The following is a 25,492-nucleotide window of genomic DNA, read 5'->3' as shown; positions in this document are numbered from 1 at the left end:
TTTACTGGCATGGCACACGGAACTTACACTTCCATGTAGGAAGCTCTGGTAGGACATATTGCAAGGGCATCAGTTTTGTTCTGGTTCCCAGAAGAAATAAAACTCCAAAGATGACCTTCAGCCATCTTCCAGGGGGCAGGTAATCTTCCAGGTCTCCAGGCTCCTTTAAACAAATAGTGTGTGCTGACCGATCTGTTTACTAAAAATAATAATTATGGTAATAACTCATCTTTTGAAGTTTTGGTCTTCTGAGTCAAGGTCTTGCTGTACAAGCCAGGCTGCTCTGGATTGTACTATGCAGCCTTGCATTCTTAAACATTCCCTAGTCTGCCAAGGGCTGGGATTCCAGCGTGTGCCACCACCCTCAGGAAACTCATTCCGCTTGTGCAAGCTAAATCACGATAGATTTTCTTGATATGTTTTTCTAGATCACGGACTTATCACAGGAGCTGCTTTTAAATGTTTTGATTTTGAAGGGGGGTTGGAGTAACATTGTGGAGGGAGACAGAGCACATTTGATGTTTAATGATGCAGGCCTCCAGTCTTGTGAGGTTGCCTCCTGTACTCAGTGCAGTTTCCTTTTTCTTGACCTACAGATGAACCATGTAAAGGAAAGGTTTCAAGATGTAAACAACAAAGAGGTGCTCTTCATGTGCATTGGCATCACTTCAGGAGTTGGACGGCTTCTCTTTGGCCGCATTGCTGACTATTTGCCCGGTGTGAAGAAGGTCTACCTCCAGGTACTCTGGGCTCTCCTTCCCCTGTAGATGCAGGTTTGCCTACAGGTCCTCTCTGGGCACTCCTTCCCCTGTAGATGCAGGCTTGCCTGAAGGTCCTCTCTGGGTGCTCCTTCTGTAGCAGACTTCGTTCCTTGCACCTAGTGGTGCACTTGCACTAAATGTACCTATATGCATATATGCTGTAAAGATGTTAAATGCATTATAGAATAGAACTTCTGTAGACAGGTATTCTTTTCTTCTTTTCTTTTTTTGTTTGTTGAGACAGGATTTCTCTGTGTAGCCCTGGTTTTCCTTGAACTCACTTGGTAGACCAGGCTGGCCTTGAACTCAGAGATCTGCTTGCTCTTCCTTCTAAGTGCTGCATTTATGAGCTTGCTACTGTTACCAGCTTGCATATAGATTTTCAAGGACAAAGTAATCAGATTGCCTGCTAGGTGATATGGAGTGTGCTTAAACAGATTTTGATTCCAAGATTATTATTGACGGTCAGCTTGTAGTTGACTTGAGTCTTTCTTACCAGAACTCTGCAGCTTGCTAGATGTTGCAGAGCTCAGCACATTCTGTGATCCCTGGTTAGTAGTCAAAGGTCTTAGGGGACATGATAGTACAGTATTACAGCTCAGTGCGATAACAACTCCCTGGGAAAAAGCTGAATCACTAGTGAGGGTCTAAAGAGTATAAAGACATGAGAGCTACTTAAAGAGCTGGGATGTAACTTAGTAATAGCGCTTACCTTACACGCACACAGCCCTGCTTTGTTCCCTAGCATCACAGAAAAGTGGTTTTCTATAAGTGAGTAGGTAACTAGATGGAGACAGACGGAGATAAGGAAGAGAAGAAAAGAATGTCCTAAGGAGGGAAACCACAGGGTCCATAGATGTGTATATGTGTGTGCCTGGGAAGCTGGGCGCTTGAAAGGCATAAAGGAAGAATAGTAGAGGGTATAGCTGGAGTAAAGCCGGGTTAAGAAGACATTTATGGGCATGAAACTTGATGACCTTCCACACATAATGCTGCATAGAACCCTAGCATCGGGGACAGGGCGGGGGTGGGGTGGGGGGTGGGGGGTGGGGCATAGGCAAGAAGATCAACACAAGTTCAAGGCCAGACTGCTCTACATAGCAAGTTCCAAGCCAGCTGGGGTTACACAGCAAGACCCCACTTCAAAAAACACAGCCAAACAAACAAAAATGAAAGGGGATGAATGTTATTCGTCAGTCTACCTCAAGTCACTGTAGAGTTTTAAGGCAGGTACTGACATGAGCAGTGTTTTATGAAGATCAATATGGAAATTGGGAAGGAAAGAATGCAGTGGAGAATGGAGCAGCAGGAGTTGACAGTTACAAAAGGCCACATGTTGAATGGTTCCATTGATCTAAAATGTCTAGAATAGGCAGATCACTAAGAAGGTAAATAGGTGGTGGTTGGGGGAGTTGATAGTTTCTTTCAGGGGTGGTGAAAATGGTCTAAACTAAGATACGAATGTTGGTCTAATAATACACATAAGCTGGGTGGGGTTTATAGCAGCATTTAGAGGCAGTGACATGTTGCACAGATGTAAATTGGAAGTTGCTGATGGGGTCTAGATAGGAAAAAAACAAGGGAAAGCCATTGGGATCAAGCAGTAAATCAAAGGTACAGAGAGCAGGTGCCCGATGGAGCCACTTACGCTGGCCACACCCGAGATCTGTCGCTTGGCTAATGGTGGTTTCATCATCCTGTGAAATTAGAAACTCAGTAAATCCAAGGAAGACAGACTGTTTGTCTTTGCCACATTTGTGTATGGTACCTGTAAAACAGCCAAGTTGAGCTTGGAGCTCGTGGGTGGGTAGAAGCACTGTGGGACTTGAGCATTCAGGCTGCCAGGGAACTGCGAGGAAGGGACCAGGTTGGTAAGAAACATCTGGGAATAGAGTGCTCCTAGGGATATCAGGAACTAGTGGAGTGACTGAGTAAGAGGCCATCGGTGGCCACACAGATGAGTAAATGGGAATATAGGGAACCACATCCAAAGGACGGAAAAGGAGAGCCAGAAAGGGAGTGGAGGATTGATCATGACAAGTTGTGTGAGCAGTCTCATAAAAGGTGAAGTCTGGGAGCAGGAAAATACGTGGCACGGGTGTGCATTACAGATAAAGTACCTTCCCTTAGTCAGCTATAGTAATGCCTTGTACACGTTTAAGTAGTTACATTAGCAACACTGTGATGACCTAGATGATGAACGGAGTGTTCCACATGCACCATCTCCAGTCCTTGCCTGGCCCTTCAAGGAAGGCATAGTTCTTTGCTTCCACTTACAGATATGAACACTTGGGAACAGGGTCTGCCTTGCTGTGGGTCCAAGCAGACAGTCATGGGCCAGCATCTGTTACACAGCTAGAAGGAGGTGGAGACAGCGGCTGCCATCTGCCTCCTCCCACCAGTACTGGGAGTGAGATCCAGGCCTCGTTCATATTTATGTACTCTTATTAAATGTAGAGCCAAGTTGGGCACAGTGAAGCAGGCCTCAAATTCCAGCACTCGGGAGGCAGATGCAGGCAGATCTCCAAGTTCAGGGCTGGCTTGGTCTATGTAGTAAATTCTAGGACAACCAGGGCTATGTAGAGAGACCCTGTCTCAAAAGGGAGGGGTTTTGAAACAGCTCCATGAGTACAGCTATGGGCCTCAAACCTGATGGCCTGAGACTGATGCCCAGAATTTAGGGAAAGGAAGAAGGAAGAGCAGTACTCGACTAAGTTGTCCCTGGTCTCCACATGTGCTCTGTGGCACATACTACCCCCAACCCTACACACCCTGGGCAAGGCAGCTCACACCTGGATCCAGTACTCATGGGGCAGGGTTGCCAGCCATGCCAGGCCAGCCTGGCCTTCAGATTGAGACTCTGTCTCAAATAGTATGGAAGTCTTTATTTTACGACAGTCTTTCCACTCTTTATAATACTTCATTGTAGATAGACTTAACTAGCATTTTGCTGATCAGTTAGGTTTGTTTTCTAATGTCGAGATGCCCTCTTCTGGACATCTGTTGCACTGAAGACTTTCAGCTTTCATTTTGTAAAAATAATTCTGAATACTTCCTATGCTCTTAGACATTAGCCCAGGTAGAGTGGCACAAACAGGACAGACAGGGTCCCTGGGTTCTTAGCACAGCTCATAGCTGGGAAAAGTTAGGTGGTTTTAGACCTAGCAAAGGAGACTGGAATGGAGGAAGGTGGGAAGATGGGAAAGGGCAGTTATCCATGTCTTCAGAACCAAGATTGGAGATTTTACCTTACTGGAGAATGTTGGTATAGTTTTCAGTAATTTAGGGTTGGTAGCTAATTGGCCCACAACTGTCACACAAACATGTCCTGGTCTGCCTTGAACTTGTCTTGCGGTCTGGAAGGTGAGGAAGAAGCCAGCCATCTTGGAAATTTGCCACCTTTATTACCTACATATGGTCCCTCTCCTGCCTACTGAGGTGTTTGTCAAACTCCTAGTCCTCATATGGACAACATGTCCATATGTGTGGACTCAAGTGCCCTGGACTCTTGTGCTCATCCTGCGTGGGGTACAGAATGGGCTGAGGGTAGGAGGGCTCATGTTCATGTCCGGCTTCGTGTGTAAACTCTCTCTTCCTTTGAAAATGACAGTGTTGCTTAAGCTGTTTTTCATTTACTTATCACCAACATTTTACATGAGGGTATGGAGTTTACCAAATGTTTAGATAGAATCCAAGTACTTAACTCTGCCCAGACTGAATCAGAGGCCCTGCAGTCTCATTTCGGCTGGCACTGCTTTGTGTGGCCTGTTCTGTGCAGAAAGTCAGCCATGTTCCCTCACTCTCCTCCTGTATAGGAAGCACCTCCACAGCACTGCCGGCCCTCAGCGTCAGGAGCATCAGTCAGTCAGTGCCGGATGAACAGCCCTCGCCGCCTCTCCCGTGGCCACAGCCTGGTTTGGTTTGCAGCCTCCTGGCCAGAGGCTGTGACTGTCTGGAAACATTGTGTTAAGTAAGGGTGTTAAGGGCAGCAACTGAATCTGACTTGGTCAGATCAGTGATGGATCTGCCTGGAAGGATGCTTATGCTCGCTCAGGTGGAGCTTAGCTTCCCATGGAGCCCAGGGTCTGAGGAGAATAGGTCAGTGTTGTCTCTCCACAATGCTGTGCTTAGGAGAAGAAAAAAAAAGCTTGTGTAATGAAAAACTCATTTGTCTTCCAAACCAGGTTCCGGTATTGACAGATCAATATTTGTTCTGCATATTTGATATTTATTTGCAAATGATAAGGAAGTACTGATCCTCCTGTGTGGACCATTTATCAAACCTTGACATGTGCTTCCTGTGACCAGGAATCTCTGCACAAAAAGGACAAATATTTATTCCTCACAGCAGTTACATTCTGACCAGCTTGGACATAAACTCTACAGGGAACTAGCATTTTCCTCCCTTATCTCCTTAGTTACTGCCGAGGCAAAACACGGCTCTCAACTCAAAAAGAGTAATGTATTCTGGAGCTAAACATGAGTGACCGTGGTTCCAGAACATAGACTAGGTTAGTCCAAATTCCATGCTTCTAAGTGGGGATGTTTGGTGAGGTGTTTACCGCAGCGGAGCATTCTTAAAGCATGCCACTTTTCAGACGTGTTAGAAACATCAGGCAGGTAGATTAAAGCCAAGGGAGGAAATGGAAGCTCCAGGCCTCACGCCCTATCTCAGGGCATTCACAGCCACTTGGTCGGTGGCATTGGTACACTGAAGACAGTCACAAAGATATTAGCTCACACATAGAGGAGGGCAGGAAATGTCTACAAAAGAGCTAACAGTGGCTCTGGACTTGTAACATTCTAACTCCAACATTGTTGAAGTCCTAATAAGTTAGTTGGCCTTGGGCATTTCTGGTGGGGGGTGATGGGGAGTCAACTTCTTCCTGAGAACTTTCCTTCAATACAAATAAGGTAAAAGGGGGATGGAGAGATGGCTTAGAGGTTAAAAGTACTGACTACTCTTCCAGAGGTCCTGAGTTCAGCTCCCAGCAACCATGTGGTGTCTCACAACCATCTGTGATGAGGTCTGATGCACTCTTCTGGTGTGTCTGAAGACAGCAACGTGGACAGTGTACTCATATACATAAATAAATAAATCTTAAAAACAAAAGACTTAAAAACACACAAACAAGGTAAAAGGAACTAGGCATTGCTCTGAAGTGCTCAAGGAAGTGCTGTCTGTGTGAAGAACCTTGGAGTTCAATCCTCAAAGGAATACAAATTTATTTTATTAAATTAATCTTATCCTTTTTCATTCTGTATGTATATTTTCTCTGCATGTATACCTGTGCAGCACAAACATGCCTGGTGCCTGCAGAGGCCAGAGAGAGCATCAGATTCCCTGAAACTGGAGTTACAGATGTTTGTGAACTTCCATGTGGGCCCCAGGAATAGAACCCAGGTCTTCTGGAAGTGCAGCTAGTGCTCTTAACCACTGAGCCATCTCTCAGTTCCAAGTTAATAAGTCTTACAGTAGGCATGATAGTACATCTGTATTACTGTACTCAAAATACTGGGGCAAAGGGACAGCCTGGGATTTATTGCTACACCATATCTCACAGGAGCAGCAATAGTAATAAATCTTGGTCAAATAGCTGAGAAAGAAAGAACATAAGTTAATATAGGTTAACGAGAAAAAAGGTCTTGCACTTAGGTAAAGATTAAGAAATGCCCCAGATACGGAGTCTCTGGACACCCACAAGGAACCACACAGGATTCCCCACGGGATCCTAAGACCTCTGGTGAGTGGAACACAGCGTCTGCTCCAATCCAAGCGCTCGGGACCTGAGACTGCATTAATTAAGGAAGCAGATAACCCGGCCTGAGCAGGGGCACAAGTCCCTTCCAGTTCACTCCAGCAGCGGATTCCTTGTGCGCGGAGTTTCTGGACACCCCCAAGGTCCTCACAGGACCCTCCACAGGATCTTAAGACCTCTGGTGAGCGGAACACAACTTCTGCCAGGAGGCAGGTTCGAACACCAGATATCTGGGCACCTTCCCTGCAAGAGGAGAGCTTGCCTGCAGAGAGTACTCTGACCACTGAAACTAAGGATAGAGCTACTCTCCCAGGTCTGCTGATAGAGGCTAACATAATCACCTGAGGAACAAGCTCTAACCAGAGACAACTATAAAAACTAGCTCCAGAGAATACCTGATGGCGAAAGGCAAACGTAAGAATCCTACTAACAGAAATCAAGACCACTCACCATCATCAGAACGCAGCACTCCCACCCCACCTAGTCCTGGGCACCCCAACACAACCGAAAAGGTAGACCTGGATTTAAAAGCATATCTCATGATGATGGTAGAGGACATCAAGAAGGACTTTAATAACTCACTTAAAGAAATACAAGAGAACACTGCTAAAGAGTTACAAGTCCTTAAAGAAAAACAGGAAAACACAACCAAACAGGTAGAAGTCCTTAAAGAAAAACAAGAAAACACATCCAAACAGGTGATGGAAATGAACAAAACCATACTAGATCTAAAAAGGGAAGTAGACACAATAAAGAAAACCCAAAGTGAGGCAACGCTGGAGATAGAAACCCTAGGAAAGAAATCTGGAACCATAGATGCGAGCATCAGCAACAGAATACAAGAGATGGAAGAGAGAATCTCAGGTGCAGAAGATTCCATAGAGAACATCGGCACAACAATCAAAGAAAATACAAAACGCAAAAGGATCCTAACTCAAAACATCCAGGAAATACAGGACACAATGAGAAGACCAAACCTACGGATAATAGGAGTTGATGAGAATGAAGATTTTCAACTTAAAGGGCCAGCAAATATCTTCAACAAAATTATAGAAGAAGACTTCCCAAACCTAAAGAAAGACAGCCCATGATCATACAAGAAGCCTACAGAACTCCAAATAGACTGGACCAGAAAAGAAATTCCTCCAGACACATAATAATCAGAACAACAAATGCACTAAATAAAGATAGAATATTAAAAGCAGTAAGTGAGAAAGGTCAAGTAACATATAAAGGCAGGCCTATCAGAATTACACCAGACTTTTCACCAGAGACTATGAAAGCCAGAAGAGCCTGGACAGATGTTATACAGACACTAAGAGAACACAAATGCCAGCCCAGGCTGCTATAACCGGCCAAACTCTCAATTACCATAGATGGAGAAACCAAAGTATTCCACGACAAAACCAAATTCACATATTATCTTTCCACAAATCCAGCCCTTCAAAGGATAATGACAGGAAAAAACCAATACAAGGATGGAAATCACACCCTAGAAAAAGGAAGAAAGTAATCCCTCAACAAACCAAAAAGAAGACAGCCACAAGAACAGAATGCCAACTCTAACAACAAAAATAAAAGGAAGCAACAATTACTTTTCCTTAATATCTCTTAATATCAATGGACTCAATTCCCTAATAAAAAGACATAGACTAACAGACTGGCTACACAAACAGGACCCAACATTCTGCTGCTTACAGGAAACCCATCTCAGGGAAAAAGACAGACACTACCTCAGAGTAAAAGGCTGGAAAACAATTTTCCAAGTAAATCGCCTGAAGAAACAAGCTGGAGTAGCCATTCTAATATCGAATAAAATCGACTTCCAACCCAAAGTTATCAAAAAAGACAAGGAGGGACACTTCATACTCATCACAGGTAAAATCCTCCAAGAGGAAGTCTCAATTCTGAATATCTATGCTCCAAATGCAAGGGCAGCCACATTCATTAAAGACACTTTAGTAAAGCTCAAAGCACACATTGCACCTCATACAATAATAGTGGGAGACTTCAACACACCACTTTCATCAATGGACAGATCATGGAAACAGAAACTAAACAGGGACACAGTGAAACTAACAGAAGTTATGAAAGAAATGGATCTAGCAGATATCTACAGAACATTTTATCCTAAAAAAAAAAAAAAAAAAAAAGGATATACCTTCTTCTCAGCACCTCATGGGACCTTCTCCAAAATTGACCATATAATTGGTCACAAAACAGGCCTCAAACAGATACAAAAATATTGAAATTGTCCCGTGCATCCTATCAGACCACCATGGACTAAGGCTGATCTTCAATAACAACATAAATAATGGAAAGCCAACATTCACGTGGAAACTGAACAACACTCTTCTCAATGATACCTTGGTCAAGGAAGGAATAAAGAAAGAAATTAAAGACTTTTTAGAGTTTAATGAAAATGAAGCCACAACATACGCAAACCTATGGGACACAATGAAAGCATTTCTAAGAGGGAAACTCATAGCTCTGAGTGCCTCCAAAAAGAAACTAGAGAGAGCACATACTAGCAGCTTGACAACACATCTAAATGCTCTTCAAAAAAAGGAAGAAAATTCAACCAAGAGGAGTAGACGGCAGGAAATAATCAAACTCAAGGGCGAAATCAACCAAGTAGAAACAAGAACTATTGAAAGAATTAACCAAACGAGGAGTTGGTTTTTTGAGAAAATCAACAAGATAGATAAACCCTTATCTAGACTCACTAGAGGGCACAGGGACAGCATCCTAATTAACAAAATTAGAAATGAAAAGGGAGACATAACAACAGATCCTGAAGAAATCCAAAACACCATCAGATCCTTCTACAAAAGGCTATACTCAACAAAACTGGAAAACCTGGACGAAGTGGACAAATTTCTAGACAGATACCAGGTACCAAAGTTAAATCAGGATCAAGTTAACGATCTAAACAGTCCCATATCCCCTAAAGAAATAGAAGCAGTCATTAGTAGTCTCCCAGCCAAAAAAAGCCCAGGACCAGATGGGTTTAGTGCAGTTCTATCAGACCTTCAAAGAAGATCAAATCCCTGTTCTTCACAAACTATTCCACAAAATAGAAGCAGAAGGTACTCTACCCAAATCATTCTATGAAGGCACAATTACTCTGATACCTAAACCACAGAAAGATCCAACAAAGATAGAGAACTTCAGACCAATTTCCCTTATGAATATCGATGCAAAAATACTCAATAAAATTCTCGCTAACTGAATCCAAGAACACATTAAAGCAATCATCCATCCTGACCAAGTAGGTTTTATTCCAGGGATGCAGGGATGGTTTAATATATGGAAATCATCAACGTAATCCATTATATAAACAAACTCAAAGACAAAAACCACATGATCATCTCCATAGATGCGGAGAAAGCATTTGACAAGATCCAACACCCATTCATGATAAAGTCTTGGAAAGATCAGGAATTCAAGGCCCATACCTAGACATGATAAAAGCAATCTACAGCAAACCAGTAGCCAACATCAAAGTAAATGGTGAGAAGCTGGAAGTAATCCCACTAAAATCAGGGACTAGACAAGACTGCCCACTTTCTCCCTACCTCTTCAACATAGTACTTGAAGTCCTAGCCAGAGCAATTCGACAACAAAAGGAGATCAAGGGGATACAAATTGGAAAAGATGAAGTCAAAATATCACTATTTGCAGATGATATGATAGTATATATAAGTGACCCTAAAAATTCCACCAGAGAACTCCTAAGCCTGATAAACAGCTTCAGTGAAGTAGCTGGATATAAAATTAACTCAAACAAGTCAGTGGCCTTTCTCTACACAAAGAATAAACAGGCTGAGAAAGAAATTAGGGAAACAACACCCTTCTCAATAGTCACAAATAATATAAAATATCTTGGCGTGACTCTAACTAAGGAAGTGAAAGATCTGCATGATAAGAACTTCAAGTCTCTGAAGAAAGAAATTTAAGAAGATCTCAGAAGATGGAAAGATCTCCCATGCTCATTGATTGGCAGGATCAACATTGTAAAAATGGCTATCTTGCCAAAAGCAATCTACAGATTCAATGCAATCCCCATCAAAATTCCAACTCAATTCTTCAACGAATTAGAAAGAGCAATCTCCAAATTCATCTGGAATAACAAAAAACCTAGGATAGCAAAAACTCTTCTCAAGGATAAAAGAACCTCTGGTGGAATCACCATGCCTGACCTAAAGCTTTACTACAGAGCAATTGTGATAAAAACTGCATGGTACTGGTATAGTGACAGACAAGTAGACCAATGGAATAGAATTGAAGACCCAGAAGTGAACCCACACTCCTATGGTCACTTGATCTTCGACAAGGGAGCTAAAACCATCAAGTGGAAGAAAGACAGCATTTTCAACAAATGGTGTTGGCACAACTGGTTGTTAACATGCAGAAGAATTTGAATCGATCCATTCCTATCTCCTTGTAGTAAGGTTATATCCAAGTGGATCAAGGAACTTCACATAAAACCAGAGACACTGAAACTTATAGAGGAGAAAGTGGGGAAAAGCCTCGAAGATATGGGCACAGGGGAAAAATTCCTGAATAGAACAGCAATGGCTTGTGCTGTAAGATCGAGGATTGACAAATGGGACCTCATTAAACTGCAAAGCTTCTGTAAGGCAAAAGACACCGTCAATAAGACAAAAAGGCCACCAACAGATTGGGAAAGGATCTTTACCTATTCTAAATCAGATAGGGGACTAATATCCAATATATATAAAGAACTCAAGAAGGTGGACTCCAGAAAATCAAATAACCCCATTAAAAAATGGGGCTCAGAGCTAAACAAAGAATTCTCACCTGAGGAATACCGAATGGCGTAGAAGCACCTGAAAAAATGCTCAGCATCCTTAATCATCAGAGAAATACAATTCAAAACAACCCTGAGATTCCATCTCACACCAGTCAGAATGGCTAAGATCAAAAATTCAGGTGACAGCAGATGCTGGCGAGGATGTGGAGAAAGAGGAACACTCCTCCATTGTTGGTGGGATTGCAAGCTTGTACAACCACTCTGGAAATCAGTCTGGCGGTTCCTCAGAAAATTGGACATAGTACTACCAGAGGATCTCGCAATACCTCTCCTGGGCATATATCCAGAAGATGTCCCAACCGGTAAGAAAGACACATGCTCCACTATGTTCATAGCAGCCTTATTTATAATAGCCAGAAGCTGGAAAGAACCCAGATGCCCCTCAACAGAGGAATGGATACAAAAAATGTGGTACATTTATACAATGGAGTACTACTCAGCTATTAAAAAGAATGAATTTATGAAATTCCTAGGCAAATGGATGGACCTGGAGGGCATCATCCAGAGTGAGGTAACACAATCACAAAAGAACTCAAATGATATGTACTCACTGATAAGTGGATATTAGCTCAGAAACTTAGTATACCCGAGATATAAGATACAAATTGCAAAACACATGAAACTGAAGAAGAACAAAGACCAAAGTGTGGACACTTTGCTCCTTCTTAGAATTGGAAACAATCACCCATGGAAGGAGTTACAGAGACAGAGTTTGGAGCTGAGACAAAAGGATAGACCATCTAGAGACTGCCATATCCAGAGATCCATCCCATAATTAGCCTCAAAACGATGACACCATTGCATACACTAGCAAGATTTTGCTGAAAGGACCCTGATATAGTTGTCTTTTGTGAGACTAAGCCGGGGCCTAGCAAACACATAAGTAGATGCTCACAGTCAGCTATTGGATGGAGCACAGGGCCCCCAATGGAGGAGCTAGAGAAAGTATCCAAGGAGCTAAAGGGAACTGCAACCCTGTAGGTGCAACAACATTATGAACTAACCAGTACCCCGGAGCTCTTGACTCTAGCTGCAAATGTATCAAAAGATGGCCTAGTCGGCCATCACTGGAAAGAGAGGCCCATTGGACACGCAAACTTTATATGCCCCAGTACAGGGGAATGCCAGGGCCAAAAAATGGGAATGGGTGGGTAGGGAAGTGTGGGGGAGGGTATGGGGGACTTTTGGGATAGCATTCTAAATGTAATTGAGGAAAATACGTAATAATAAAAAATATTTAAAAAAAAAAAGAAATGCCCCAGATGTAAACCTTAAAAAAAATCAAGCAAAAAAGCTGGTCAAAGACAATAATTTTTTTGTTTTTGTTTTTAAAGACAATAATTTTAAGACGCAAAAAATTAGAGAAATTGGGGAAACCACCAAAATTAAAGAGCCTGGACTTCATTATGTTAATTGTTCCATGAAAACATTATTAAGTAAAATTGAGTGTGCCAAATACTGTACGAGATTGTCAAGTTCCAAGTAGTTACTGCCTGTGTGTTAAGTTTAAACTCCAGAGCTGGTCTTCTTGACAGCAATTAGTATTGAAAAAAATAGGAAGAAAAATAAGGTGTGTATCTATGTCTGTTGTAATTATGGTGAGGTAGCTGGAAGTTTGGTCTGTGATTTTAGTAGTGAAGGGCATTGAATTTGAACCAGGCATGATAGTTCACACCTATAGCATTCAGGAGATGGAGGCAGGAGGATTATGAGTTTGAGACCAGCCTGGATACATGATATCTATTTCAACCAAGCCAAGCAAGACAAAACAAAAATTAATTAGTATAGTTTAGTTTTCCTGGAGTTTGTTGGATTGCGACTGTTTCTAAGACTATCAATGTTCCTTTCATAGTTGTGGACAGAACAGAAAGATATCTGTAACTAGGAATAGTAGGCTCTTAGGCTCTGTGTCTCTGAACCGCTGCCTCCTCTTCCTGCTTCTTAAGTAGAGACTAGACCTTTGCTTGAGCTCACTGTCCTGGGGGCTGTTGGCTTCTGGGGTCATCTCTCGGAGCATCTTAATATAACTGAGGCATCGTGTGGCAATAGAACCTGGCTAACTTTTGGATAAAAATAACTCCTTAACTCTTTGGCTACTTGCTACCTTTTAGACATTTTGGTTATGTTTAGGCCTTTTGTCTCAAGCATCAAAATGTCTTTTACTTGTTCAGGATCATAGAAAGCGAGAGTCTGGTTGTGTCAGTTAGTTTTAAGTCAACCTGATACAAGCTAGGGTGATTTGGGGAGACAAACTCTCAGCTGAGAACATCCTCTGTAGATTGGCCTATAGGCATGTCAGACAGACATTTTTTTGATAAATGATATGGAGGGGTCCATCTCACTGTGGGCAGTGCTACACTTGACCAAGCCAGGAAGCAGCATTCTGCTTTCTTTGATGATGAACTGTGGTGTGGAACTGTAAGCTGACGTAGCCCCTTTCCTCCCTAAGCTTGCTTTCGGCCATGATATTTTATCTGAGTAACAGAGACCACGGCTCAGACAGACCGTACTCTCTTATGCATCTTATTCACTATTGTGAAACTACATTTATGCTTTCATTGAAGTTGGGTCAGTGAAAAAAAGACATTTCAATTTTTTAAAAGTGGGAGAATGGAAGATTTTATTCTTTCAGTATGAAGCTGGGTTTGTTGCTACACACTATAATCTCAGCCCTTTAGATGTGGAGACAGGAAGGTTGTATGTTTTAAGACCAGAATATCTATTCTTGCCTGTTTTGGTACCCACTGTACTTTTAGACATACAGTTATTGTACTATCAAGACTACGCAGCTGTTTAACACAACGGGGTCAGAAAAGCCACCTGGATTATGACTGTTTTTAAGTGTTTCTTAGTGCTATGTCAATAGACAGCGTGTGTAACGGCAGTGGTGAAAGCTGCCATTCCAGAGTTGGTTTCAGTCACCATTCTTCAGGAACTGCCCTGCTTCCAACTTCTAGCACACACCACTGGCCACCACACCCATTCTTTTTATGTGGCTGCATAGCGTCTAACTCAGGATCTCATGCTTTTATGGATGAAAACTGAAAACTGCCATTGTGAATCCCACCCTCTCTCAGGTTATGCACCCCTAGAGCCCTTAGGTTGTAACCAAGCTTGGTGTGGTGATGGGTTCTGTCCACTTGACACAAACTGCAGTGGCCAGAGAAGAAGAGACCTCAGTCAAGGAATCACTTTCATCAAATTGGCTGTGAGCGTGCCTGTTAGCGTGCCTGTGAGCGTGCCTGTGAGCGTGCCTGTGAGCGTGCCTGTGTGTGTGCCTGTGAGCGTGCCTGTGAGCGTGCCTGTGAGCGTGCCTGTGAGCGTGCCTGTGGGGCGTGCCTGGGGGGCGTGCCTGGGGGGCGTGCCTGTGAGCGTGCCTGTGAGCGTGCCTGTGTGTGTGCCTGTGAGCGTGCCTGTGAGCGTGCCTGGGGGGCGTTTTTTTCTGACTAATGACTCGTGTGAGGGCCCAGCCCCTGTGAGACTGCATCCCTAGGCAGGTGGGCATGAGCTGAATAAGAAAAGTAGCTAAGCAAGACCGAGGAAAGGAAGCCACCCTCAGTTTTAGTGCCTGCTTCCAGGTTCCTACAGGAGCTCTGCTTGGCTTCCCTTAATATAGGAAACAAGGCTTTCAATCTGTAGTAACAAACTTAAGGTCAGTTTAGTGAAAATGAAGCCATTTTTAGAATACCAGTCTGCAGAAAAGGACACCAGCATGAAGATAGGCAAAAGTGGCTGACATGACAGTTAGTGCAAGACAGTGAGGTTAAAAATTCCTGATCTGGAGAAACCCTGCTCTCCTTTTCCCATCAGCTGTTGACCCAGTTGCACAATCTTTCTAAACTATACTATCTAGTCCAAAGACTATCTATCTATCTATCTATCTATCTGTCTATCTGTCTATATGTACATACACACGTATTTACACATTTGCTACAAAGCCTTAGCTAATGACTCTTCTGGGGCTCAGTCACATGGCAGACTCCTGCAGTTTCCCAACTCAGTTCTAAGACAAGCAGGTAGCCCCTGGGGTGGAAGGCAGCACCTCTTGCTTCTCTACGACTCTTTGAGCTCTAAAAGCACCTCAAATTGAAAATGGACCAGAATGTTCTAGTCCTCACTCTGGCCATGGAGTGTTACCTGGAGTATAAGCCAAACAAACCCTTTCCACCCCAGCTGCTTTGGTCTTGGTATTTACCACAGCAATAGAGAAGCAAATTAGGACTGTATCCTATAGGCCAGTAGGAGGGAAATCAGAAGGGAAGATGCAGTGGTGCCTGCTTCTGTCTCTCACGTCCCTGCTTTGTTGCCCTGCTGCCACTGGAGGGCACCTGGCAGGAGCGTTCTGTCCACTCTGAGCCGCTGTGCATGTGGACAAGCTCTAGGCTAGCTCAAGTGACCCGTGGAGAGGTCAGAACAGTGCCTTGTAAACTAGTGTGTGTGCACAAGCTTTCTTCTGATCATCCATTTGGGATTTTCTAAGGCTTAAGACAACTTTCAGGAATTGTTTCTTTCCTTTCCCCATGGAGTCCTGGGCCTGGAACATAGGTTCCCAGCCCTGGTGACAAGAACCCATGTGTGATGGGCTCTTCCTGGCTCATTGTTTTCTGTCTGAGGTGGGCTCTCACCATATACTTCAGGTTGGCCTTAAGCTGTCAGTTCTCCTACCTCCATTTCCAGGAATGTAGAACTTACCCATAAAGTATAATGGGTTTCATGGGTTAAAAAATAATCAAGTGCTTGAAGAATAAATGTGGGCATGATCTCTCTAAACTTTATAATATCTAGTCCAAAGATTTATTCATATGTACATATACATATATGCATATTCTTTAGTCTTTATATATACATAAAATATATATATATAAATTCTGACTAAAGAATGTGCAGGCAGGTAAGGGGAGTTACTATTTAAATGGTTATGCTCTTGCTCCCTAATGAAAATAGTAAGGAAATATGATGGACTCAGTGAAGTTGATTCTGTGTTATCAAAGGAAGAGGGCAATTTCCCGAGAGCAGAGTTAACGTGAAGCTGTCTGTCCTAGGTTCTCTCCTTCTTCTTCATTGGCCTGATGTCCATGATGATTCCCCTGTGCAGCGCCTTCGGAGCCCTCATTGCTGTCTGCCTTGCCATGGGTCTCTTCGATGGATGCTTCATTTCTATCATGGCGCCCATTGCCTTTGAACTAGTTGGTCCTCAGGATGCTTCCCAAGCAATTGGATTTCTACTTGGATTCATGTCGATACCCATGACTGTAGGCCCTCCTATTGCAGGTAAATATAACAATTCTTCTATAGTAATTATACTAATTAGTAACATTTCCTACTTTGGATCCTAAACCTCATTTATTTGTAAAATATATCATTAATAGTCTCTTGTGAGCTTTCTCCATCTCATTTTGTTTGTTTGGTTTTTGTTTGGAGTTTTTGTTGTTGTTGTTGTTGCTTGTTTGTTTGATGGGTTTTCAAGATAGAGTTTCTCTGTGTAACCCTGGCTATTCTAGACCTAGGCTGGCCTCAAACTCAGAGATCCGCCTGCTTCTGCCTCCTGAGTATTAGGATTAAAAGGGGTGCACCACCATCTTCTGGTGCCTCATTTTTAATAAGACCATCTGTTGACAGTAGGTTAAAAACGTTTGTTGGGAACAGTCTGCGAGTATGTGTGTGTGTGGTTTTTGGGGGGTGGGGGTGGGGGTGGGGGAGTCTGTTAAGTCCAGGGCCTTGTATATACTAAGCAAGAACTTGCCACTGAGCTACATTCCCAACAAAATAGTACTTGTTGGGGCATTATGGGTGTTGAAACTTGGGCATGGGGTATACTAAATGCATATTCTTCCATTATGCTATGCATTTAGCCCCTACTTTTTCACAGTTCTGTTAGTATATATGTTAAGCAAATGGAAACATAAAAATGAAGATTCTGATAGAGTTCTAAGCATATACTACTTTTACCTAAGAAAACATACTCCTTGAAAAATGGTTGAAGAAAATTACATTTAGTGGAGAGAACTTGGTTGTCTATCAAAACATAACTATAAAAATAATGTGGTGGTACAGATCTATAATCTCCATATTCAGGAGGCAGAGGCAGGAGAAGAACTGCAAGTTCAAGACCAGCTTGGCCTGCATAGTGAGTCCTAGGAGAGCTATGGCTGTGTATAAGACTTGACTCCAGGGGGCTGGAGAGATGGCTCAGCTGGTTAAGAGCACTGACTGCTCTTCCAGAGGTCCTGAGTTCAATTCCCAGCAACCACATGGTAGCTCACAACCATCTGTAATGGGATCTGATTCCCTCTTCTGGTGTGTCTGAAGAAAGCTACAGTATACTCACATACATAAAAATAAATAAATATATCTTTAAAAAAACAAAACAAAACACTTAACTCTAGTCAGCCCATAGCCAAAAAGAAAGACCCAGAATCTACCATCCATGCAATGGAGAGGGATACTATTCAGCCATAAAAGTACTAGAGTGGAACACTGATACACACTACCAGGTGAATGAGTGCCACGAACATTACGCTAGTGAGCAAAGCCAAGTATGAGAAGGTCATATATCTCATGATTCCACTTAGATGAACTATCCGACATCTCCATAGAGACAGAAAACAGGTTAGTGAGTGCCAGAGACTGGGGAAGGACTTGAGAGGAGTACTTAATAGGGATGGAGTTCTGTTTGTTTTTTAGCATCATGGGAAGTAGATGTAGCATAGAGCATTGTGAGTTTACTACTTGCCACTGAATTGTTCACTTTCAATAGCTGACTTCATGTTAAGTAAGTTCTACCTTTAGAAGTCTTCTAAATAACTGAGTGATGTCTTACTTGGGTACTGGGTACTGAATTAGATTTTTCAATACAATTAGGATAAAGTTTTAATTATATATAGTTATGTTGCATGATAGAAGGGGCTCAGTGAACCTTAGTGAACCTCAGTGAGATTCACCTTAATTCATTCTTGTGTCTGAAACCACATTGCTGATCCAGGATGCAGGACTATTACTGAGCATATTAAGAGAAGCCTCTATTTCTTGATTGTTCATTTAGCTCAGTTTGGGAGATTTCAGGTCTACAGGCATTATAGTGGGAATAGCGTTGCTTCAGTAGGAATAGTAACTGCTTACAGACCAAGCGTAATGAGAGAGGTGTAGCAGGACACTTCTGAAGTAGGAAGAGCACACAGCCACTGACCTGGAGAATTACTCTGCCCGTTTCCTCAGTGGTTCAGAGTGCTTATTTACAGAAAACCTGTGTATTAGCGGCCACACATGCCGGGCTGGTTGATCTGTGTGAGACGCGTGCATTCTGAAGGCAGGGATGGTGTGCATGTACAGATCTGAGTTCTTTATGTTAGATGTGGGATGACTGCATTCACTTGTGTGCATGTGTTGCTGTGCCTCGGGATGCCTCTTAGCTGGGCATTACATGAAGTAGGACAGGCATTCTGTTCAGTATGGTTCCTGGATATTTTACATAACTAGAAGTTGCAGAGTAAAAATTCAAACACTAAGAAAACATAGAACTTGGAGCCCTAGATTTCTTGGGAAATTTAGAAGTAAACAAATACTTTTCAGAAGCAGAGTTTAAGAGTCCATCAAATTACAAACACACTTTAGGGCTTTCCATTTATTTTGAAACAGGGTCTCTATGTAGCCTACAACTCACTGTGGGGACCAGGCTGGCTTCAAACTCAGAGACCCATCTGCCTCTGTCTTCCAAGTGCTGGGATTAAAGTCTTATGCTGCCAGGCCTGGCCAAACTTGTTACTTCTTCCCAAGGAAGGGAAAGCCTTAGTGTCTTTCTCAAATGTACTTTAAAACTTCTCTTTTGGGCTAGTGAGATTGCTCAGTAGTTAAGAGCACTGTCTGCTTTTCCAAAGGACACTTTTCCTAGAACCCACACAATGGACAACTGCCCCTAAGTCCAGATGCCTCCTTGGACACCAGGTAGGCATTTGGTACACAGACATATATTCAGACAAAACACTCATACATCAAAAACGTTGAGTCTCTTTTTATCCTGACTCTTGGATTTATAGCTTTTAATGTTTTTGTATTACAATTTAAGGTGTTTCTTGTTAAAGTCAAATAAGACTATCTTGAGGTGTAGATATTTTAAAGAACTTTAATCTAGATGCTCCACCCACCTTCCACTGAGACAAGGGCCATTACATCATTTTTTAAAATAATTTTATTAGGTATTTTCCCCCATTACATCATTTTTAAAATATCTTAGGTGACCTCTGACAGGCTTGGGAATGCCAAAGCCTAGTTGCAAATGTTTTCCACAAGTGGTATTTTGGTATGACCTGTATTCTGCAGTAAAATTTAAAATCAGAGGATTTTTTTTTTCCTTCCTCATATCAGAAAACGTTTACATTTCAAATCTGTGATCTGAGCCTGCGATCAGTGTGACTGATCTGGGAGCCAGACTTGTTCCTCTGTCTGACGGCTGCTGTCTGCTCTTCCAGGGTTACTTCATGACAAGCTGGGCACCTACGACGTGGCCTTTTACCTTGCTGGAATCCCTCCCTTCGTTGGGGGTGTTGTGCTCTGTTTAATCCCGTGGATCCATAGCAAGAAGCAAAGAAAGATCAGTAAGAACGCCGGAGGGGAGAAGATGGAGAAAATGCTGGAGAACCAGAGCTCTCTACTGTCAGGCTCATCAGGAATCTTCAAAAAAGACTCCGCCTCGATTATTTAATGCCGTACATACCTCACCTCACGGGATTTGCTTTTGAATTTTAAGCCAGTTTTCCTTTTTATATGAATTGCAGATTTCTTATTTTTTTAATCATCCTTGGAATAGCACAAATGGGACATGAGCCCTTTATTATGACAAGAGCCATCTCTCTCCCAAGCAGCTTTGGTATTCCCACGAGTAAGGGGGAGACTGTCACAGGCAAGCACGTCTGGAAATCCAGCGTGAGCGTTCAGAGCTCCGAGGAAGGAGCAGCCTTGGCAGCCTCAGATGCTGTCAGCTGCTGCGTGCTTTGAACGTGCTTGGAGCTGCGCTGGGTGGGCAGCTCCGGGCTCCTCCGCACCGGAAACATTTTGTCAGTCCCTCTTGGTATCTTTTGTTCCACTGTGTTACTTTCTCCTTCATTTTTGGAATTTAAGCCTAGATCCTAGATAATAAGAGGCCAACCTAAACCTTGAGTCTGTTAAATGACTTAAGCTATGAAATTAGGAGGTTCTTACATGCTGTAGTCAAGGGACCTCCTGGGAGCAGATGCTACTGCTACCACAGTGGACATGGGGGAGAGAAAGGCCCTCTTGTAGGCGGCAATCAGGTGTTTCTTCCACCAACCTTTGTTCCCTTTGGTTTGTAGTGTGTTTTACTCCAGTAGCCAGAAACACCCCAAATTTCTGATTTTATATAAACAATAAAGTGAAGTAGAATGTATAAAAGATATCCTGGCAATTTTATCAGAGTTTTTCTGACTTCTGGGTTTATTAGCACTATGTTTGAGTGTTTTGTTGAGCGTATTATCAGCTGGTGGAGTGGACACAGATTGGAAGTTCTGTCCATTAGAAAATGTCTGATAGAAATAATTGCTTAAACTGATTTATGGAACTAATGATTTTTTTGGAACTAATGATTTTAAAATGTTAAATATATTTATAAGAAGCCCAATTTCTAATTTTTCCAAATTTTTTTTTTTTAGCAAAACTTTGCATTTGTATGTACAGTCTTGTGATATGCCAAGGAGCCTGACGGCCGGTGCTTTCCCAGCCTGCCTCTTGTGGAGTTTACGTACACAGACTGAGAGACTCCATTGTAACTAGGTGATACAATCTTTCTGCACAGCATCGAGTATGCTCCTTCCTCTTCTTTGGCCAGAAAATTAGTGTAGTATTTATTTATTGATTACCTCCATTGTCCCCCGTTTATGTCCCAACTGTAAGAAAGCTTTGAGGATCTAAAATTAAAACCAAAGTTGGGCCGTGACCCATTACTCATTTATCAAAGCAGGAACACACTGTTATATCTTTGAAATTGTATGTTAGACTTTAAAGGTTAAAATGCCAAGTATTCTTAAATCATTAGCCTCGATGACTGTTAGAGTGGAACGTAGCTTGCTTGTTCATGGGAGAAGAATGCTATCTTTTCCTAAGCACTTGCAGGGTCCTTCTGTTTCTAAGTTATCTGGAAGGTGAGACTTAATTTTATCATCTCCCTACTCAGCATTCCCTTTCTGTTGCATATAAAAGGCCGACCTCCCTCTCTCCATCTGTCAAGGGCGGGCTGCCTGGAGACAGTATAGACTCATTTTTGTTGGGAGTGGGGGTAGAGGTCTGGAGGGAAGAGGGGCTAGGAGTTGAAAGATGGAAGCTCTTCCTCTTAATTACAGCTTGCTTACCTATTGTCTTGTAAGAGCTCACAGCCTAAATGCTAAGTGTACACGTTCTTTTAATGGGTTTTGAATAATTGTAATTTATTTATTATTTATTTATTGTGATGCGGAGCCTAAGTAGATCTGACTGGCCTTCAGCTCCTGTCTGTTGCTTCAGACCTGTGTTAGGATGCAGCGGTGTGCTACCATGTGTGTCAAAAAGTTTGATTTTGAAGACCCAAGCTGGCATGGAACTCACCATGTAGCCCAGGCTAGCCTCAAACAAACTCACAAAGCTCTTTTAGGTGTTTTTGAAGCAGGCTTGGTTGTGGCCCAGCAGGGAGTTGGAACTTGAGGTCCTCCTGCTTCAGCTTCTTACACAGAGGGATCCCAGAGTGTGCCACCACCGCCAGCGTCACCGCCAGCGTCACTCACTGCCGACAGGTGCTTCTGTTTTAAATTGACAAAGGGGTTTTAGCAATTTGTTTGCAGTAAGATCTCTTTCAGGAGGGAAAATATTTTAACCATATTGGCCTTTCTTGTTCTTTTCTTTCTTGTTTTAGATAAAGTTTTACTAAGTAGACCTGGCAGGCCTGGAGCTCACAGAGACATGCCAGCCTCAGCCTCCCAAGTGCTGGGGTTCAAGGGCGGGCACACCACCATGTGGGCTCTCTTCCATGGGCTTATATTGTACATCTGAGAAGTTTTGCCTATGAAGTTATTACTGAGTTCGAATATATGGAAGTGTCTGATTGTTGCTAATGCTTAATGATTTAAGGTTTATTTACAAGAAAATGATCATCAAATCCAGTCTTGTGATGAACATGGCCTCCCAACAGAGTAACTTTAAAAAAAAAGTCCCTTCTCAGGGTATCTAGCACAGAGTGGATGTTTAAAATCACTCATGGGTGAGGATATGGCATAGAGGTAGGGAGCTCTCCCAACAGTCCGAAGCCCCAGCCAGCCAGACTCACTTCAAGGAGTAAAAATGAACAACAACAAAAAGGGCATATAGAAACTTTAACTGGATTTGATTAAGGGGATATTTTGAACATTTGAGCTATTTGTTTTTCAGTTTTTGGAGTCATTGGTCTTAACATTTTAGATCTTGATACAGATTAAAACTGCTGTGAGTGACAGTGTCAGTCTCCTGTCAGGTCCTCTCAGGACCATGCTGTGACAGTATCAGATTCCCCTCCCCACAAAACAAAACATGAAAACAGTGCCACCAAGAAGTGCACCCTTGTCCCAGGTCCCGGGCCCCAGCCTGCGTGCTTCTGTCAGTGGGACCCAGATACCTGGAGGTCACAGACTTAGGTCAGTCCTGCTTTCCTTCATAGACTTTGCCTCGGCCATTTTATAAGAATGAGACAGTAACTCACAGCCGCTGTTGCCTTTCTAGAGAGACGGTGTACTCAGGCTGAGGATGCTGGGTTCGCTGTAGACTACCCTGAGCGTTGTGTGCCGGGGTCTCACTGACTGCTGTACAGCTCCTTTGACAGCAGCTTCTACGTAGTGGAGCAGTGAGAGTGTCAGATAACAGAAGGCTGGAGAGGCGCCTCACCGCACCCAGCACCTATGTATTTCAAAAGTTCAGACTCTGTTAGCAAAACCTAATATTCCAAATATACCTAGTGCTCCAGGTGTGAGCTCCCTCCTTCCATCCATCATTCCCTTCCTCCCTCCTCTCTCTCCCCACCTCTCTCCCTCCTACAGAAGGTGCCAGCTTACTCCATAGCTGTATAAATAAAATATAGCTGACTGTGTGAAAGAGTCATGCTGGGTTCGACCAACATAGGTATTTTCCTAGTTTTGAGAAATCCTGTTCTTTTAAAATAATATAATTTATAATTGATTTTTTTAAAAATGTGATTTATATATTTAATATAGACAACCAAAACCTTTTTAATGAAGAGTGCTTTGTACTTTGGAGAATACAGTCATTTTACTGTGGGGAAATGTGATATTCTCAGTAAATGCAATAAAATTTTTAGCAAATTCCTGTAAGATCTTGTGATTGTGTTTCTGGGGCAGGGGAATTACTGAAATGAACAGTGTCTTGAAGAAAAGTAAAGTGTTTGTGTTTTATGCTGTGCATTTTCCTATTGTGTTTGGATATTGCCAAGGCTATAGAGATGCCTCATCGCACGCCTCAGGGGAGGGAATGCCCTGGCATGGTCTAATAGTTAAAAGCTTTTAGCCCTGAGGAGTCTGCCCAGGGTCTTGCCCAGCCCTGGCAGTAGCATGAGACCCTGTGGATCAGTTCTTTGCCTCTGAGCTAGGCTTCCAGAACACCAAACCTGCTAGTTCTTCTGGCTTTTGGCCACTCCATCCCTGTCTCTTATTCATCTCCTGAGTATTGGGATTGCATCAGGACCTGATTCTTGACTCACCCTTTGGAGGCAGAGTTGCTAATTGAGACAGGTTCACCTGAAGCTTATGTGGGCTCTTGCCTAAGCCTCCTGAGTACTAGGATTACAAATGTGTGCCACCACGCTCAGCCAGATACCTCTGCTTTGAACCCCATCGTACTTGGCTGACCTCTGTTTCAAACTGTATGCTGACATCACCCTTGACTCCTCCCAGCCTTGTGTTTCCCAAATTAATGACTCAAAAATGGGACTAAAAAGAATACACCAGTTTAATCTATGCCGAACTGAGTTCTTGAGATGGTTTCCTTCAGTGTGTGGTGACTTTATAATTATGTGGGTTGAAAGCATCCACCCCACTGTCTTGTCTCCCTCTGATCCACCAACAGTATACTAGCAAATCCGTTCCAAATATATCTAGAACTTCTCCCCTGCCTACATGGAGACAAGTCATAATTTATATGTTTTGCTTCTTTGTGGTTTCTGCTGCCTGGCCGTCAGAATGGTCTTGTGGAAATGTCAGATGAAGTTAGCTCAAAATCATTCTCTGGTGCCTGTTTCCCCTCGGACACAGTGTCATTGCTCAGCCCCCTACTCCTCTGCCTCCTGCCCTTTTCTCCTTCTCTCTCCCCTGCCCTCCCTGGCCTGTCTGTCCTCCTGTCTGGGAGGTGAGTGGGCTCTCCCACCAGGTAGCCACCCAAATTGGCCCTCTCTTCCTTAGATCTTTTCTCAAAAGTCCCCTTCTCAATGAGCAAGTCTGTTGGTCTCTCCGCCATGAAAACTTACATTCCTTCCCAACTGAGTCCGTCATTAGTGGTTGCCATTAGCATGCCATCTTTTTATCTTGTCTGTTTACCTTTCCCACTAGACCGTTAAGATTTATGAGCATAGAGCTTTTGGGGTCAGTTTTCTCATTTTTAGCTGCAACACTTTGAAAGGTACCCGGCATGAAGTACGCACTCAGTAGTTAGTTGTTGGGTATGTGTTTCTCAACTCCTCAATGGCAGCTTATTGGTTTTACTTTTAAAAACATTTCCTGAGTTAAAAACAAACAAACAAACAAACAAACAAACAAAAACAAAACCCCACATTGTGAGGGCTGGGGCCAGGGAGAAAGTGGCTGGTATGTCACTTCAGGGCCAAGATAGAGGATTGCTTCTACCTACACAGGCTAGAGATAGGAGGTATACTATACTAAGGAAAGCAGGGGCCAGGTCTCTCGCTGTTGTAGAAGGGGAGCTCATATGGAAAGTGGAAGGCTAGAGTCAGCACTGGTGACAGAAATGGAATCGGGTCACCATATTCTTACCTGGATTCCCATGTCTGCACTGACAGTCTAGCAACAGTGACACTCAGCAATACAGCAGCGATTAATATACCTCCATATCGAGCCTAATAACAGCAAAACTCAGAATAGATTCTCAATGTAGACATG

The 25,492-nt window shown here is 42.9% G+C and overlaps 1 protein-coding gene across 3 annotated transcripts in view; it reads left to right on the top strand.

The window, feature by feature from the left end:
- Positions 1-23,695, top strand: part of Slc16a10 (solute carrier family 16 (monocarboxylic acid transporters), member 10) — a 108,739-nt gene extending 85,044 nt beyond the window's left edge. The window contains exons 5-7 of one of the 3 annotated variants that reach the window (XR_380076.4): positions 597-740; positions 16,400-16,628; positions 19,823-19,928. Coding sequence is in view for 2 of the 3 variants with exons in the window: in XM_006512863.3 (XP_006512926.1) it covers positions 597-740; positions 16,400-16,628; positions 19,823-20,055 (606 nt within the window). In the remaining variant the exon portion in view is untranslated. Of the gene's footprint in view, positions 1-596; positions 741-16,399; positions 16,629-19,822 lie in introns of all 3 variants that reach the window. The other 2 variants (XM_006512863.3, NM_001114332.1) reach the window with 2 other exon arrangements.
- The last annotated feature ends 1,797 nt before the right edge of the window (positions 23,696-25,492 follow it).

The sequence above is a fragment of the Mus musculus genome, chromosome 10, assembly GCF_000001635.26.
Source record: "Mus musculus strain C57BL/6J chromosome 10, GRCm38.p6 C57BL/6J".
In the NCBI taxonomy this organism is placed as follows: Eukaryota; Metazoa; Chordata; class Mammalia; order Rodentia; family Muridae; genus Mus; species Mus musculus.
This window is presented reverse-complemented; position numbering and strand designations above follow the sequence as displayed.